Source organism: Globicephala melas, chromosome 11 (assembly GCF_963455315.2).
Source record: "Globicephala melas chromosome 11, mGloMel1.2, whole genome shotgun sequence".
NCBI lineage: Eukaryota > Metazoa > Chordata > Mammalia > Artiodactyla > Delphinidae > Globicephala > Globicephala melas.
In genome coordinates, this window is record NC_083324.2 from 43,231,258 (window position 1) to 43,245,855 (window position 14,598).

Consider the following 14,598-nt stretch of genomic DNA (forward strand, 5'->3'; position numbering starts at 1 on the left):
GTTCCAACCGGCCCGCCCCTTTCCGCCGTTCGAAAGCGTCCGCGCCAGCGCCGCAGCCCGCCTTCCGGAGGAAGACCCGCCCCCACAACTCCCGCCTTGTTAGCGCTTCCGCTCGCCTTTCGTTGTCATTGGCTGGAGGCGGACTATATAAGGACGTCATTTCCGCCCGCGCGTTCTTTCCGCGCCAGATAAGGGTCCATGCGGCTTTGTCCTTGGTGAGTAGCATGTGGCGTCCGGGCGTACCCCAGGGCCACCAAGACGAGCTTCCTGCCGCGACGAGTGGTGCGAGCACCAGGGTGGAACCCCGCAGGCGGAGCGCGTCTGTTTTCGGCTCGGCGCGCTCTCCCTCGGATTTGGCGTCCTGCACGTGGCCGGGCTCGGGCCCGCGCGTTCCCACAAGGCCCTGGGAGCCGGCGGAGGTCGCGCTCCAGCCGCTGAGGGCCCGAGTTGGGGTGCCGGTGACTAGGGGTGCAGAGAGACCGGTCTACGCAGCGCGCTACGGTCGCTTCGGGTACCGACACTCGGCGGTAAACCCAGAGACCTAGGCTCCAGTGTTTTTCAGCTGGTTGGGTTGGTCTGTTTTCCCCGTTCGTGGTATTCCGTTCAAGAGTTAAGGTTCTTCGCGAGGTTTTTTGGTGCCGGACAGGCTAAATTAAAGGTCCAGGTTCTTATTCTGCTTGTGCGAAAGATTTCGGACAGGGGACGCAAAGAAAGGTACATACAGGGACTTCCCCGGCGGTCCAGTGGTTAAGACTCAGCCGTTACACTGCAGGGGCCCCGGGTTCGATACCAGGTCGGGGAACTTAAGATCCCGCATGCCTCGCGGTGTTAAAGGAAAAAATTTTTTTTTAATTGTTAAAAAAAAAAGACACAGACTGAGGTGTAGAGAGAAACAAAGAAGCAATTTATTAATGGGCAGAAGCGAAAGTACGCACTCGGAGAAGAATGCGGGCGTCCTCACGAGTGAGGAGCGCACCGAGGGGTTTTTCTGACCCCACCCTCCCACGCCTTTTATTTCACTTTAATTCCTTGAATGGGCGCATATTTCTTTGTTTAGGGGCGGAATACTCATTGTTGGGAGAATCGGAGTGGGATTTTTATTCCACCTCGTTACATCAGTTTTTGCTCTTCCCCGTCCGCCTCCAGAAGCCACCGCACCTGCGCTCTAAGAGCCATTTTCCCTTGCTATACGAGCGCCAGGCGTGTGAGGTGGTACAGCAGTCACCTGCAGCCTGTGTGCTCGGCCAAGCTCTCTGGGTTTTATGGTCAGAGTTCCCTTTTAAGGTGTCACAGAGTTTAATCAAAAGTCTAATTTACGTTCTTGTTGACGCCATTCCTCCATGCTTCATGGTCTCATTAAGTGTAAAACAAGGAGGTGGCTTTGCTTTTTGCCTAATGTCTGTTTGAGGAGGCTGTTCTTGGGTTCAGCCCTGTCTTTCCTGCCTGATTTTGAGGAAAACTAGTTGTACTCGCAGGGAGAAGTAATGCCAAAGCTCCCAGCTTCAGTCGGCTTGAAAATAAACTTCACCTTTGCTCAGCTTTAGAATAGTCTAGAACATGGCTGCTGTTCCACGTCTAAGTCCTGCGTACCTTGAGAAGTATTAAGTCTCAGTTCACTGTTTTCGTTTAGTTTCATTATCTGGGTGTTTTGTCCATCTCCATAATACTCTTTAGCAGGATTTCCAGCAGTTTTACAAGGTGTGGCATAATTTACAAGGTGTTGATGTGTCTCATCCCACTAGACTAAGCCCAATGCCTGACACTAGGAGGTGTGGTCTGTGGTTAGATTATTTCAAGTTTATCGATATTTTTTATTGAAGTATAGTTGATTTACAATGTGTTAATTTCTGCTATACAGCAAAGTAATTAGGTTATACATATGTATACATTCGTCTTTAACATTCTTTTCCATTATGGTTTACCATAGGGTGTTGAATATAGGTGTCTGTGCTATAGAAGAGGACCATGTTTATTCATTCTGTATATAAAAGTTTATATCTGCTAATCCCAGCCTCCCACTCCACTCCTCCCCCGTGACAACCACCAAGTCTGTTCTGTCCTGTTTCTGTTTCATAGATTGGTTCATTTGTGTCATTTTAGATTCCACATGTAAGTGATATATGGTATTTGTCTTTCTGATTTACTTACTATGATAATCTCTAGTTCGATCCATGTTGCTACACATGGCATTCTTTCTTTTTTATGGCTGAGTAGTATTCCATTGTATATATGTACCACATCTTTATCCGTTCATCTGTCAAGATGGTTAGATTTAAACATTGAGTCATTTGACTCTCAAGAGGAGTTAGAATGCACCCGTTACCTCATCCCATTTGTCACTGGAGTGTAAAGGACTTTTGTTAACTATTGTTTTTCAGATTCCCGTCGTAACTTAAAGGGAAATATTAACAATGTCCGGAGCCCTTGATGTCCTGCAAATGAAGGAGGAGGATGTCCTCAAATTCCTTGCAGCAGGAACCCACTTAGGTGGCACCAACCTTGACTTCCAAATGGAACAGTACATCTACAAAAGGAAAAGTGATGGTCAGTCATTGCTTTAGGGTTCTTTTTCTTGGTCATCCCAGCTGTAAGGACAAGTTTTGATGCTTTTGTTCTGATAGGTAGTGCTGAGTGAAGTGATTTCTAAAATATCAGCCTTGGCGGGCTCTCACCAAGTAACAGATGAAACTAGATCTTTAGATGGGTAAGAAGCTTTAAAACTGAGTAAAAGTGCTCTGGTGGTTTTTGGAAGGAAGGGTTTCTGGACTCCAGTGGAAGAGTGGCTATTGCTAGGTTATGTGACCTGGGTTGGGCCATGAAGAAGCATGATGTAAACATAAAGAGGAAGTTCATCAGCTTAGTTCCTGATAACTTATCTCCCATGGTGCCTTATATTTTGTGGCTACTGATAGAGGTTTGTAAAGCTGAATTCTGAGAAAAAGCCACAGATGGGAATTTGGCTTGCTTGAATGTATCAGAAAAGGGAATGTAGGTTGTGATGAGAATATGGAAGGCATTAAGTTCTTCAGCTTAGAACCACTGAAGGAATTTTGTGTGAGTGGCAGGGTTTAAAGGAGTTGGGGATGAATCTGACATCAAGGCAGAAGATAAGAGGAAAAGAGTGGTAAGAGGCCAGAAGTAGGTAAGAGCTTGTTGGTTTCTGCATGGGGGGCCTGAGGGCGGGTTAGTACAGGGGAAGAGTAGGGAGAAGGTGCACTTTGCCTACTGAATCAAGGCTGCACACTATTAAAGCTCAGAGTGGAGGCCAGTCTTGGCCAATGAACTTTTGAGTGTCGGAAGTGTGCTATATTAATGGCAGGATTTTCGCTAACACCAGTAGAGCTTGCCTCTATGACTGGAGTTTGATAGTACTCGCTGCCACATGCATTCAGCTTTTTAGAAGAATGTTAACTTTTAAAGCTTGGCTAGGTGTTAACAAAACCTTGTGTCTAGGCATCTACATCATAAATCTGAAGAGAACCTGGGAGAAGCTTCTGTTGGCAGCTCGTGCCATTGTTGCCATTGAAAACCCAGCTGATGTCAGTGTCATATCCTCCAGGAATACTGGCCAGGTTTGTGGAACAATATGCTTGGTTTTTGTTATAAAACCTAAAGATGTTTGGGGATATATAGAAAAGCATAAGAAAAAAATAACCCGTAATTTCACTGTTCAGAAATCATTTGAAATTGCCCTGAGTCAGAGGAATTGCCAAAATTCAACCATTTCAGTATATTTATCACTTTGCATCTGACAGTATGTCACGGTTCATGTTTTCATGTCATTGTGTGTTTTCTTGTGCCACTAAATATCGAGGAATGACCCTATTAAAGTGGCTCACCACATTTTTCTGCAGTGAGCTTTTTATATTTAAAATGATGAAATACTGGGTTAAAAAAAATTGAATGTCAACTTCAGAATATTTCAGGAAGGTCTTCTGAGGGTAGGGTACCCCCAGTCTTTGTCTCATAAGCAAGAGTAATCTTTGCCAGCTTAAATGAATAAAAAATAGCTTAGTATTTTTTAATGGCAAGTAAGGTAAAACTTTAGTCTTTTTTGTCCCGTTTCTATCTTGATAGTTATTTCCTTTTTCTGCTGAGAAAACGGGTTTTTTAAAAACATGCTTTATAAAAGCATTAAAGCTCTTAAAAGGATTTCATTCACCCTGTTTCTAATTTAAAAAAATTTGACTTGGATTTTGACAGTTTTTAAATTAATGTATTGATAGTAAGATGCTCTTTTTTTTAATTTCATTTTAAAAAAATTTTTATTGTATAGTATTTGATTTACAGTGTTGTGTTAATTTATGCTGTACAGCAAAGTGACTCAGTTACATATACATATATTCTTTTTCATATTCTTTTCCATTATGGTTTATCACAGGATATTGACTATAGTTCCCTGTGCTATACAGTAAGGCCTTGTTTATCCATCCTATATAGCATAGTTTGCATCTGCTAATCCCAGACTCCCAGTCCTTCCCTCCCCCATCCCTTATCCCCCTTGGCAACTACAAGTCTGTTCTATTTTTCTCTTTCATGGATATGTTCATTTGTGTTGTATTTTAAATTCCACGTATAAGTGAAGTCATACGATATTTGTCTTTCTATTTTACTTAGTGTGATAATCTCTTGGTCCATCCATGTTGCTACAAATGGCATTATTTCATTCTTTTTAATGGCTGAGTAGTATTCCGCTGTTGATACACGCCATATCTTTATCCATTCATCTGTCTATGGACATTTCAGTTGTTTACATGTTTTGGCTATTGTAAATAGTGCTCCTGTGAACATTAGGGTGCCTGAATGTTCAAATTACTGTTTTGTCTGGGTATATGCACAGGAGTGGAACTGCTGGGTCATACGGCAACTCTAGTTTTTTGAGTAGTTTTTTGAGGAACCTCCATACTGTTTTCCATACTGGCTGCACCAGATTACGTTCCCACTAACAGGATTAGAGGGTATTCTTTTCTCCTTATCCACTCCAGCATTTTTTATTTGTAGACTTTCATGATGGCCATTCTGACCAGTGTGAGGTGTTACCTCATTGTAGTAGTGATTTGAATTTCTCTAATAATTAGCAATGTTGAGCATCTTTTCATGTGCCTATTGGCCATCTGTAGTTCTTTGGAGAAATGTCTGTTTAGGTCTTCTGCCCAGTTCAGTTGTTCGTTTTTTTGTTATTGAAATGTATGAGCTCTTGGTATATTTTGGAAATTAAGCCCTTGTTGGTCACCTCATTTGCAAATATTTTCTCCCAGTTCTTTGTATATTTGGTAGAATTCGCCTATGAAGCCATCTGGTCCTGGACTTTCGTTTGAAGGGAGCTTTTTAATTACAGATTCTGTTTCATCTCTAGTAATCAGGCTGTTCAAGTTGTCTGTTTCTTGATTTAGTTTCAGTGGGCTTTATGTTTCTAGAAAGATGTCCGTTTCTTCTAGTTTGTCGAGTTTGTTGGCATATAATTGTTCATAATGTTTTTTTGTTGGCATATAATTGTTTGTAATGGTATCAGTTGTGGTTTCTCCTCTTTCATTTCTTATTTTATTTGGGTCTTCTCTCTTCTTCGTGATCCTGGCCAGAGGTTTGTCGATTTTGTTTACCCTTTTAAAGAACCAGATCTTGGTTTTATTTTAATCTCTATTTTATTTCCTCTCTGATTTTTTTTTTAAATATTTATTTATTTGGTCATGCTGGGTCTTAGTTGTGGCTCACCAGCTCCTTACTTGTGGCACATGAGCTTAATTGCGACTCACGGGCTCCTTAGTTGTGGCATGCATGTAGGATCTAGTTCCCTGACCAGGGATCAAACTGGCCCCCTGCACTGGGAGTGCGTGTCTTAACCACTGCACCAGCAGAGAAAGTCCCTCCTCTCTGATCTATCTACTTACTTCTGCTGACTTGAGATTTTTCTGGTTTCTTAAAGGCCTGTATCGCTGTGAATTTAATCTCTAAGAAGTGCTTTTGCTGTATCCCATAGATTTTGTGTTTTCATTGTCATTTGCCTCAAGGTTTTTTTTTTTTTTTTTTTTGTGGGCCTCACTGTTGTGGCCTCTCTCGTTGCGGAGCACAGGCTCCAGATGCGCAGGCTCAGTGGCCATGGCTCACGGGCCCAGCCGCTCTGCGGCATGTGGGATCTTCCCGTGGGATCTTCCCGGACCGGGGCACGAACCCGTGTCCCCTGCATCAGCAGGCGGACTCTCAACCACTGCGCCACCAGGGAAGCCCCTGTCTCAAGGTATTTTTTAATTTCTTGGATTCCATTGTTGACCCACTGGTTTCTTAGTAGCATGTTGTTTAGTCTCCCATGCAGTTGTTGTTTTCTTGTTTCTTTTTTGATGGTTGATTCTAGTTTCATGCAGTTGTGGTCAGAAAAGATGCTTGGAATAATGTCTATGCTCTTAAATTTGTTGAGGCTTATTTTGTGCTCTAGTATGTGGTCAATCTCAGGATGTCCCGTGTGCACTTGAAAAGAATGTATATTCTGCTTTTTCGGCTCTAATGTCTTAAGTCTGTTGTATCATTTAGGATCTCTGTTGCCTTATTGATTTTCTCTCTCCCAGATATGTCCATTGATATGAGTGTGGTGTTAAAGTCTCCTATTATTAGTGTATTCCTGTCAGTTTCTCCCTTTATGTCTGTATTTGTTTTATGTATTTGGGTACCTGTTGATGAGTATAGTGTCCTCTCCTTTTATTGATCCTTTTACCATATGTCATTTGCTTTATCTTTCTATGTAGCCTTTTTTTTTTAGTCTGTTTTGTCTGATGAGTATTGCGACCCGCACTTTGTTGTCATTTCCGTTTGCATGCAATATCTTTTTCCATCTCCTCACTTGCAGTCTACGTGTATCATTTGCCCTAAAGTGTGTCTCTTGTAGACAGCATATTGTAGGCCCTTTTTTTTTTTAATCCGCTGTTCTGTCTTTTGATGGAACATTTAGTCCATTGACATTTAAGGTAATTTTATTGGTATTTTAAACATTGTTTTCCTGTTGACTTTATATTTCTTATTTGTCTCTTTTTGTTTTTCCTTTTGTGGTTTGATGATTTCCTTTTGTATTGTGCTTTTGTTTTCTTGGTTTTTGTGAATCTATTGTGTTTTTGATTTGTGGTTACCCTGTTTTTCAAATATGTTAACCCCTCTTCCCATATCAACTTGACTTAGACTGGTAGTCATACAGGCTCACTTTCTAGAAGAAAAAATTACATTTTCTTTCATCCCCCACATTTTGTGATTTTGATGTCCTCTTTTACATCTTCATGTTTATCCTTTTGCTTTAAGTGGTTATCATCGCTTTAAGAGAAATTTTTTTATTTCTTTTTAAAATCTGTTTACTGGCTTATTTAAGTGATTTACTTTCCAACTGTGATTTTTTTTCCCCCCTTTTCCTATAGATTCTTCTTTTCTATTTAGAGAAGATCTCTCAGTATTTACTTTAGGGTAGGTTTAGTATTGCTGTATTCTTTTAAGTTTTTGCTTGTCTGAGGAAATTCTCCTATTCCAAATGATAATCTTGCTGGGTAGAGTTGCAGATTTTTCCCTTTCAGGACTTCGAATATATGTTGCCACTCCCTTATGGCCTACAATGAGCTGAAAGCCCTATGGGGGTTCCCTTGTAATTAACTATTTTTCTCTTGCAGTCTTTAGAATCCTTTGGGGGGGGCATTTTAATTATGTCTGGGTATAGGTCTGTTTTGGTTTATCTTGTTTGGGATGCTCTGTGCTTCTTGTACCTGGATATCAGTTTCCTTCTTTAGGTTTGGGAAGTGTTCAGCCATAATTTCTTCAAATAGATTTTCAATCCCCTTTCTCTTCTCCTTCTAGGATCCCTGTTATGTGTAGGTTGGAATGCTTTATATTATCCTATAGGTCCCTTATATTGCTTTCATTTTTCATTTGGCTTTCTGTCTGCTGTTCTGATTGGGTGATTTCCATTCTATCTTCCAGATCACTTTCTTCTGAAGATAGATCACTGTCTTACACATAATGTTCTTCTGCATTATTCATTCTGCTATTCATTGCCTTTAGTTCAGCTTTTGTCCCTGCAAATGAATTTTCTGATTTTTCTTGGTTCTTCCTTAATAATTTCTAGTTCCTTTTCACAGTAATCTGCATTTCTGTTGATAGTCTTTCTCAATTTGTTCAGTTTCATTATTTCCTTTTTTAACTCGATGTCTGTTAGACTCAGGTCTTTTTCGTAGTTTGTTCTTTCAGGGGAATTCTCTTGATCTTTTAATTGGGAGTGGTTCCTCTGTCTCTGCATTTTACTTATATTTCTCTTGCTCTATGAGTTGACAAAGTTATCTACTGTGGTGTTGGAGGGCTTTTTTTTTTTTTTAACTTATTTTATTTTGGTTGGTCTTGGTCTTGGTTGTGGCATGCAAACTCTTTAGTTATGGCATGCATGTGGGATCGATCTAGTTTCCTCAGCAGGGATTGAACCCATGTCCCCTGCATTGGAAGGTGGATTCTTAACCACCGTGCTACCAGGGAGGTCCCTTAGAGGGCTATTTTTATGTGGGAATGTCACTGTATAGCCTCTTTGGGTTTAACATTTTTGGTGTGGGCTGTTTTTACTGTGGGTGCCTGCTGCCTCTTAGTGTATGGTGGCCATCATCCCCTTGACAGGAGGTGTGACTGGTGTGGTGAGTAGAGCCTGCACTGGATGTTGTTTACTCTGTGGTTGTCACTACCCTGTCAGAGGCAGGGTGTGCTCCCTAGTTGTTATTATAGAGTAGAAGCCCCCAGAGCTGAGCTGCGGCGTAAGGTAGACTGGATTGGAGCGTTTCCACTGGGAGAGGAGCCACTGCGTCTTTCTCTGCTGGAGCTGTTCACTGGCGAGTGTGCTCTGTGGTGCTACCTGTCACCCATTGTGCTGTTGGCACTGCCCTCGGCCCCATCATAACCCGGGGAATGCTGGTAGTCAGCCCTGGTGTCCCTCAGGTGTTGTTTTCACAAGGCCACCCACGCAGATCCACTGAAGTCAGGTGCCAGGACAGCAGTAGTCGCACACCCGGATCCCCTGTAGGAGGCAGCTCAGACCCTGGCCCAGCCCCCGTGTGCCCGTGCCCACAAAGCCCAGAGCTGCTTAGGCAAGACCCGTCCCAGTTGCAAGAGGCTGCACTGGTGACCCCACTTCTTTTCGCATGCCACTTAACAGTGGCGCTTCCCTTCTGTGGTGGGCCCGGCCTTTTTCCACAAACACTCCTGGTTGTGGCTGTGCCACTCTCCAGCCCCTTCAGGCTATCTCTGTACAGCCAACACCAGTCATCTCTCTGGGTCTGTCCTCTAAACCAGCACCCAGCCCCCACCTGTACTAAGGGACACGCATCTCAGGCTGGGGCGTGCAGGTCTCTCTCTTATGCCTACCACAAGCCAGTTGTTGTGCTCTCCTCTGAGCCTTAGGAGCTCCCTTTCTGTCCCAGCGGATCTCCCCACCGTTGAGGGGGCTTCCCAGGGTGTTGGGAGCCTTTCCTCTTCTTCACCTCCCTCCCGGGGCACAGGTCCCATCCTGCTTCCTCTTTTTTTTCCTTTTGTCCAGCCCAGTTATGTGGAGATCTTTCTTACCCTTTCAGGTGTTTGAAGTCTTCTGCTAGTGTTCAGTAGGTGTTCTGTGACAGTTGTTCCATTTGTAGATGTATTTTTGACGTAGTTGTGGGAGGAGGTGAGTTCCATGTCATTCTACTCCACTATCCTGATTGGAACCCCCTGTAGATGTATGTTAACGGCGTTATTCCCCAGAGGCTGGCTTATGATGACCTCTGTGGTTTGATGTATGGCTGACAGTTTTAATTACTGCTGTAGAATGAACTTAGTGACCACTCCGTGCTTCCCTCAGCGAAAATTTACTGAGTATCTAGATTGGTCCAGGCAGTGCTTGCTGAGTGCTTGGAATATAGCAGAAAAGCAGTCTGTTTTTGAAGGGGTGAAGGAAATAAGCTTTCTGTAGAGTTAGAGGATAAGAAAGGTGGGTGAACTCCTGCTCTGTATAGGTTGGCTGTGACAAAATCTGACCGGTACAAAAGTGCTTACTGGATGCCGGGCACTGTTCTGCGTGGTGTAATTTTTACAATTCTATGAGGAACTTGGAGACACGTGAGTAACTTGCCCCAGTTACTCGTAAGTGACCTGCTTGGTACTTGAACCAGGCTGGTTGGCTCTGGAACCTGCAGAAGTGAGGAAGTAGTGAGCCTCAGATACCTGAGGGAAGAGCATCCCCAGCAGAGGGCCTAGGGGTGGGCCGTGCTTTGCATGTTTTTTGGCTCTAATTTTGTAAGTATTTTTCATGTAATAAGTGAAGGATATAGAAGAATTACTGGATGTTTTGAACGTTTAATTTGATGGTTTCATTTTTGAGTAAGGGATTTCGGGAGGTTCTGGCTAGATAGGCTGCTTCATGTGATTACAGAACTTGGTGTTGACCCATTTATAATTGCAGAACTCCTGCAATTCTGCAAGATGGCACCATCTCTGGAGCACTGTTAACTCTTAATATTGATTCTTCTAGCGAGCTGTGCTGAAGTTTGCTGCTGCCACTGGAGCCACTCCTATTGCTGGCCGCTTCACTCCTGGAACCTTCACTAACCAGATCCAGGCAGCCTTCCGGGAGCCAAGACTTCTGGTGGTTACTGATCCCAGGGCTGACCACCAGCCTCTCACAGAGGCCTCTTACGTTAACCTGCCTACCATTGCTCTGTGTAACACAGACTCTCCTCTGCGGTATGTGGACATTGCCATCCCATGCAACAACAAGGTAACAATTTTATGATCTAAACTAGAGCTGGAGAATAAGTGCTCTAGAGACAGACATTCCTCTGCACATTGTTAGAGCTTGGAGTTGAGGCCACTGGCCGATGAACTCACAAGTGTAGGTAGTGTGCTACATGAGGGGCAAGTTTTTCGCTAACGTCACAAGGGTCTCTGGCCCAATGAGTGGAGTTCGATAGTAATACTTGCTACAAATGTATGATTTTAATACATGAAAGCATTAAGGAGAGATGAAAAAACATTTTAAAAATGGCCTGTGTTTTCTTCTGCTTTTCTCCATTATTTCTTACTCCTGGACCTCTCAGGCATTACTTGGCCTTTCTGTTTTCAGACTAACTTGATGTATCCTGATGTAAGATCCTAAAAAGGTGGGTTGCATATGGTTCAAATTAGTCTGGTTTGTCACTGGTTACACAAAAGAATCAGGCAAAGGTTTTTTTTTTTCCCTACTACCAGTGTTCAGGCACTGACCCCAGGTTAATTCATTTTGTTGTCTAGAGTGGACTCTTGATTAATCCCCATGATTCATTCCAGAATGTGGCAGTCAAGGTTGAGAACCAGAGTTATGGAATAATCTTGTTAAATAAGTAAAGTCTTATTTTTATTGGAGTGTAGTTGCCTTACAATGTTGTGTTAGTTTCTGCTATACTATAGACACTTCTAAACTAATACATGTCTGTTCACATGGTACCAAGGGACCCAGCTGTTAGGTGGAATGGGAGGTGCTTGCTGTTTGGGGTTCGCCGAGTATCACTTTATAATAACCTGGCACTCCTGCAGGGAGCGCACTCAGTGGGTCTGATGTGGTGGATGCTTGCCCGGGAAGTTCTGCGCATGCGTGGCACCATCTCCCGTGAACACCCGTGGGAGGTCATGCCTGATCTCTACTTCTACAGAGATCCTGAAGAGGTGAGCTTCCTCCACAAAGGCTTGTGGTAACATGAACAAATTGGACACTTTAGTCTGTGCTGCTTGGCAGTAAAGTCTGTCAGTCCCTATAAACGAAAAAATTTTTTTCTAAACCAGATTGAAAAGGAAGAGCAGGCGGCAGCTGAGAAGGCTGTGACCAAGGAGGAATTTCAGGGTGAATGGACTGCTCCAGCTCCTGAGTTCACTGCTGCTCAGCCTGAGGTGGCGGACTGGTCCGAAGGTGTGCAGGTGCCCTCTGTGCCTATTCAGCAGTTCCCCACTGGTACGTATCAAGATCCAAGGGCATCAGGCTGGTGGTTTAGAACTTCTGTGTTTCCAGTGTAACATACGTGTGTGTGTGTGTGTGTGTGTGTGTACACACACTATATATATATATACACACACACACATGCATATATATATATACGCACTCTTTATATATACGTATACAGTAAATCCTGTACATACAAACGAGTTCCATTCTGAGAGCACATTCGTAAGTCCAACACAGCCTAGGTACCCAACTAACAATGGGCTATATAGTACTATACTGTAATAGGTTTATAACACTTCACACAACATAACACATAAAAAATAAAAACATTTTTAATCTTATAGTACAGTACAACAGCTGGCATACAGGGATTGGTATCGAGTGAATAGGCAAGAAGTGTTACTGACTGGAGGAGGGCGAGGGGGTGGGAGGGAGATGGTAGAGTTGAAAGGTCATCAACTATCGGAGGTGGAGGGTAATTTCACTCACGCCTGACCTTGATGGCACAGGTCTGGTTCCCTGCTGGATTCAGTTCTGTCTCCTTGAAAAAATGAGTCAGTGATGTCTCGGTAGTACTGTATGTACCAGCTACATCACCACTGCTTTTACACTTGCTTCCGGACATCCTGGGCTTGAAGTAAAGATACTGTAACTGTGTGTGCTGTATACAGTACAGTACACAAAAGTAAAACCACTTGTAGAGGATGCAGGCACATGACAGTGTACACAGACATGTGAATTAACTTATGTGATTGGACATGCGAATGCACTTTCTCTTCGAGAGTTCATAACTTGAAGGTTCGTATGTAGGGCACTTAGTGTATGTATGTGTACATTATACGTATATACACATATACATACACTATATATATACACACACACATACTAGCATTAAAGGGTTTTGTCTCGGTGTGCCATAGCTGTGCTCATAACCTGACAGGTTGAATTCAGGTGCTTTTGAAATGTTAATACTTTTTTTTGTTAATACTGTCTTTTGTCTTTGTCCTTTGAAATGTGTTATCTGTTGGAATGCAAGGCAGATTGTTGCTGGTGGTGGGGGTGACAAAAATACTATGGGAATGGGGCTGATGGCTTTCTCTTTTTTTTTTTGGTATTTTCTCAACAGAAGATTGGAGTGCTCAGCCTGCCACTGAAGACTGGTCTGCAGCTCCCACTGCTCAGGCCACCGAGTGGGTAGGAACAACCACTGAGTGGTCTTAAACTGTTCTTCCACAAACTCTTAAAATGGAAATAGGTTGATGGAAAATAAACAGTTTCTAAAAATTGTGTCCATTTATTTCAGTTCATGGGACAGGCCTGGGATGAAAGCCTTGCTTAGCCCGTTCCTAGTGTGTGGCTCTGGGCAAGAGATGATGTTTCTGGGCCCAAGTGTCCTTAGCAGGGGATAATCTTGGAGCTGTGATGCAGAGCAATGTATCACATTGTCCTTTGTTAGTATATAATTTAAAAATAATTTTAAAGAGTAAAATATACATGCAGATGATCATGAAAGACATACCTGTGTATTCTTGGAGAATAAGCCATTACACAGATTACCAAGTAGGAAGGTGCCGAGACCTGAGAAAATCTTCATGCTCCTTCCTGAAGTCACAAGCTTCTCTCCTTCGATCCTTTGGAAAGGGTAAGATGATCAAATCAAGAATTCTTTAGTTTGTTTTTGAGCTTTCTATAAATGGAATCATATCTTGTGTGACTTGCTTCTTTTCCCTTTGTTATTTTGTGCTTTTCACCCCTCTTGCCATGTTCCCAAAGAATCATCCATGACCTCTAACTGCAGTGGCCATTTGAGTTGTTCCCATATTTTGGGCATTAGCAGCAGAGCTATTTTGAACATTTTTGATAGATCCTGGTGTCCGGAAATTTCCTCACTCTGGGTTTCAAACTCTAGCTTCACCAGATAATGTCAGATTTCACAGTCATCTATAAAATCCTCTGAAAACACAGCCACAACCCTTAGTACTAAAGCACTGTCCTTTATTCACTGCTCAGAACTGCTGCCTTAAAAATACAGGGTGTGATCCTGGCTCATCTCTTTGCCCACTGTTCTTATGACTGTCCCCAGGCCAATGCCACACTGTCTTTCCTGTTGACTGGAGTTTTATAATCCACTATAGCAACAGGTAGCATGGTCCGCCTGCCTTTTTTCCAAATGTTATGGTTATTATTGAACCTTTTGCATTGTCACATAAATTTTTTAACCTAGTGCAGCTCCAGTATAAAGCCAGTTGGGATTGCATTGACGGTAATTTAGTGACTATAATTGACTGATTCACTGTATGGAGTTTTTCAGTCCATGAACAATCTACATCCTGCCAGATCCTTTTTTTTTTTTTTTTTTTTTGCTGCACGCGGGCCTCTCCTGTTGCGGAGCACAGGCTCCAGACACACAGGCTCAGCGGCCATGGCTTATGGGCCCAGCCGCTCCGCGGCATGTGGGATCTTCCCATACTGGGGTACGAACCCGCGTCCCCTGCATTGGCAGCCAGACTCTCAAGCACTGCACCACCTGGGAAGCCCCAGATTCTCATTTTTGTGTCCCTCAATAAAATTTTAGAATTTCTTCTAAAGAGGTTTTGCACATCTTTGGTAAATATATTCCTAGATTCCCAAGGTGTTTTAAATCGTAC

At 43.0% G+C, this 14,598-nt stretch overlaps 1 protein-coding gene and 2 non-coding genes across 4 annotated transcripts; all 3 read left to right on the top strand.

Annotated features, from left to right (window-relative positions):
• The first annotated feature begins 73 nt into the window (after positions 1-73).
• Positions 74-13,235, top strand: RPSA (ribosomal protein SA). 2 transcript variants are annotated; one of them, XM_030846227.2, is made up of 7 exons: positions 74-215; positions 2,379-2,544; positions 3,454-3,572; positions 10,508-10,753; positions 11,548-11,676; positions 11,794-11,959; positions 13,077-13,235. In XM_030846227.2, the coding sequence occupies exons 2-7, from the start codon at positions 2,412-2,414 to the stop codon at positions 13,169-13,171; spliced, it is 888 nt and encodes a 295-aa protein (XP_030702087.1). In that variant the 5' UTR covers positions 74-215; positions 2,379-2,411; the 3' UTR covers positions 13,172-13,235. The 2 variants fall into 2 exon arrangements, with proteins under 2 accessions (XP_030702087.1, XP_060164734.1); XM_060308751.2 differs by lacking the exon at positions 74-215 and adding an exon at positions 307-714.
• On the top strand, positions 3,236-3,386 carry LOC115846930 (small nucleolar RNA SNORA62/SNORA6 family). The gene has a single exon (XR_004037115.1). It is a non-coding gene; the product is annotated as a small nucleolar RNA SNORA62/SNORA6 family (small nucleolar RNA).
• LOC115846929 (small nucleolar RNA SNORA62/SNORA6 family) lies at positions 10,814-10,963 on the top strand. The gene has a single exon (XR_004037114.1). It is a non-coding gene; the product is annotated as a small nucleolar RNA SNORA62/SNORA6 family (small nucleolar RNA).
• Positions 13,236-14,598: the final 1,363 nt, after the last annotated feature.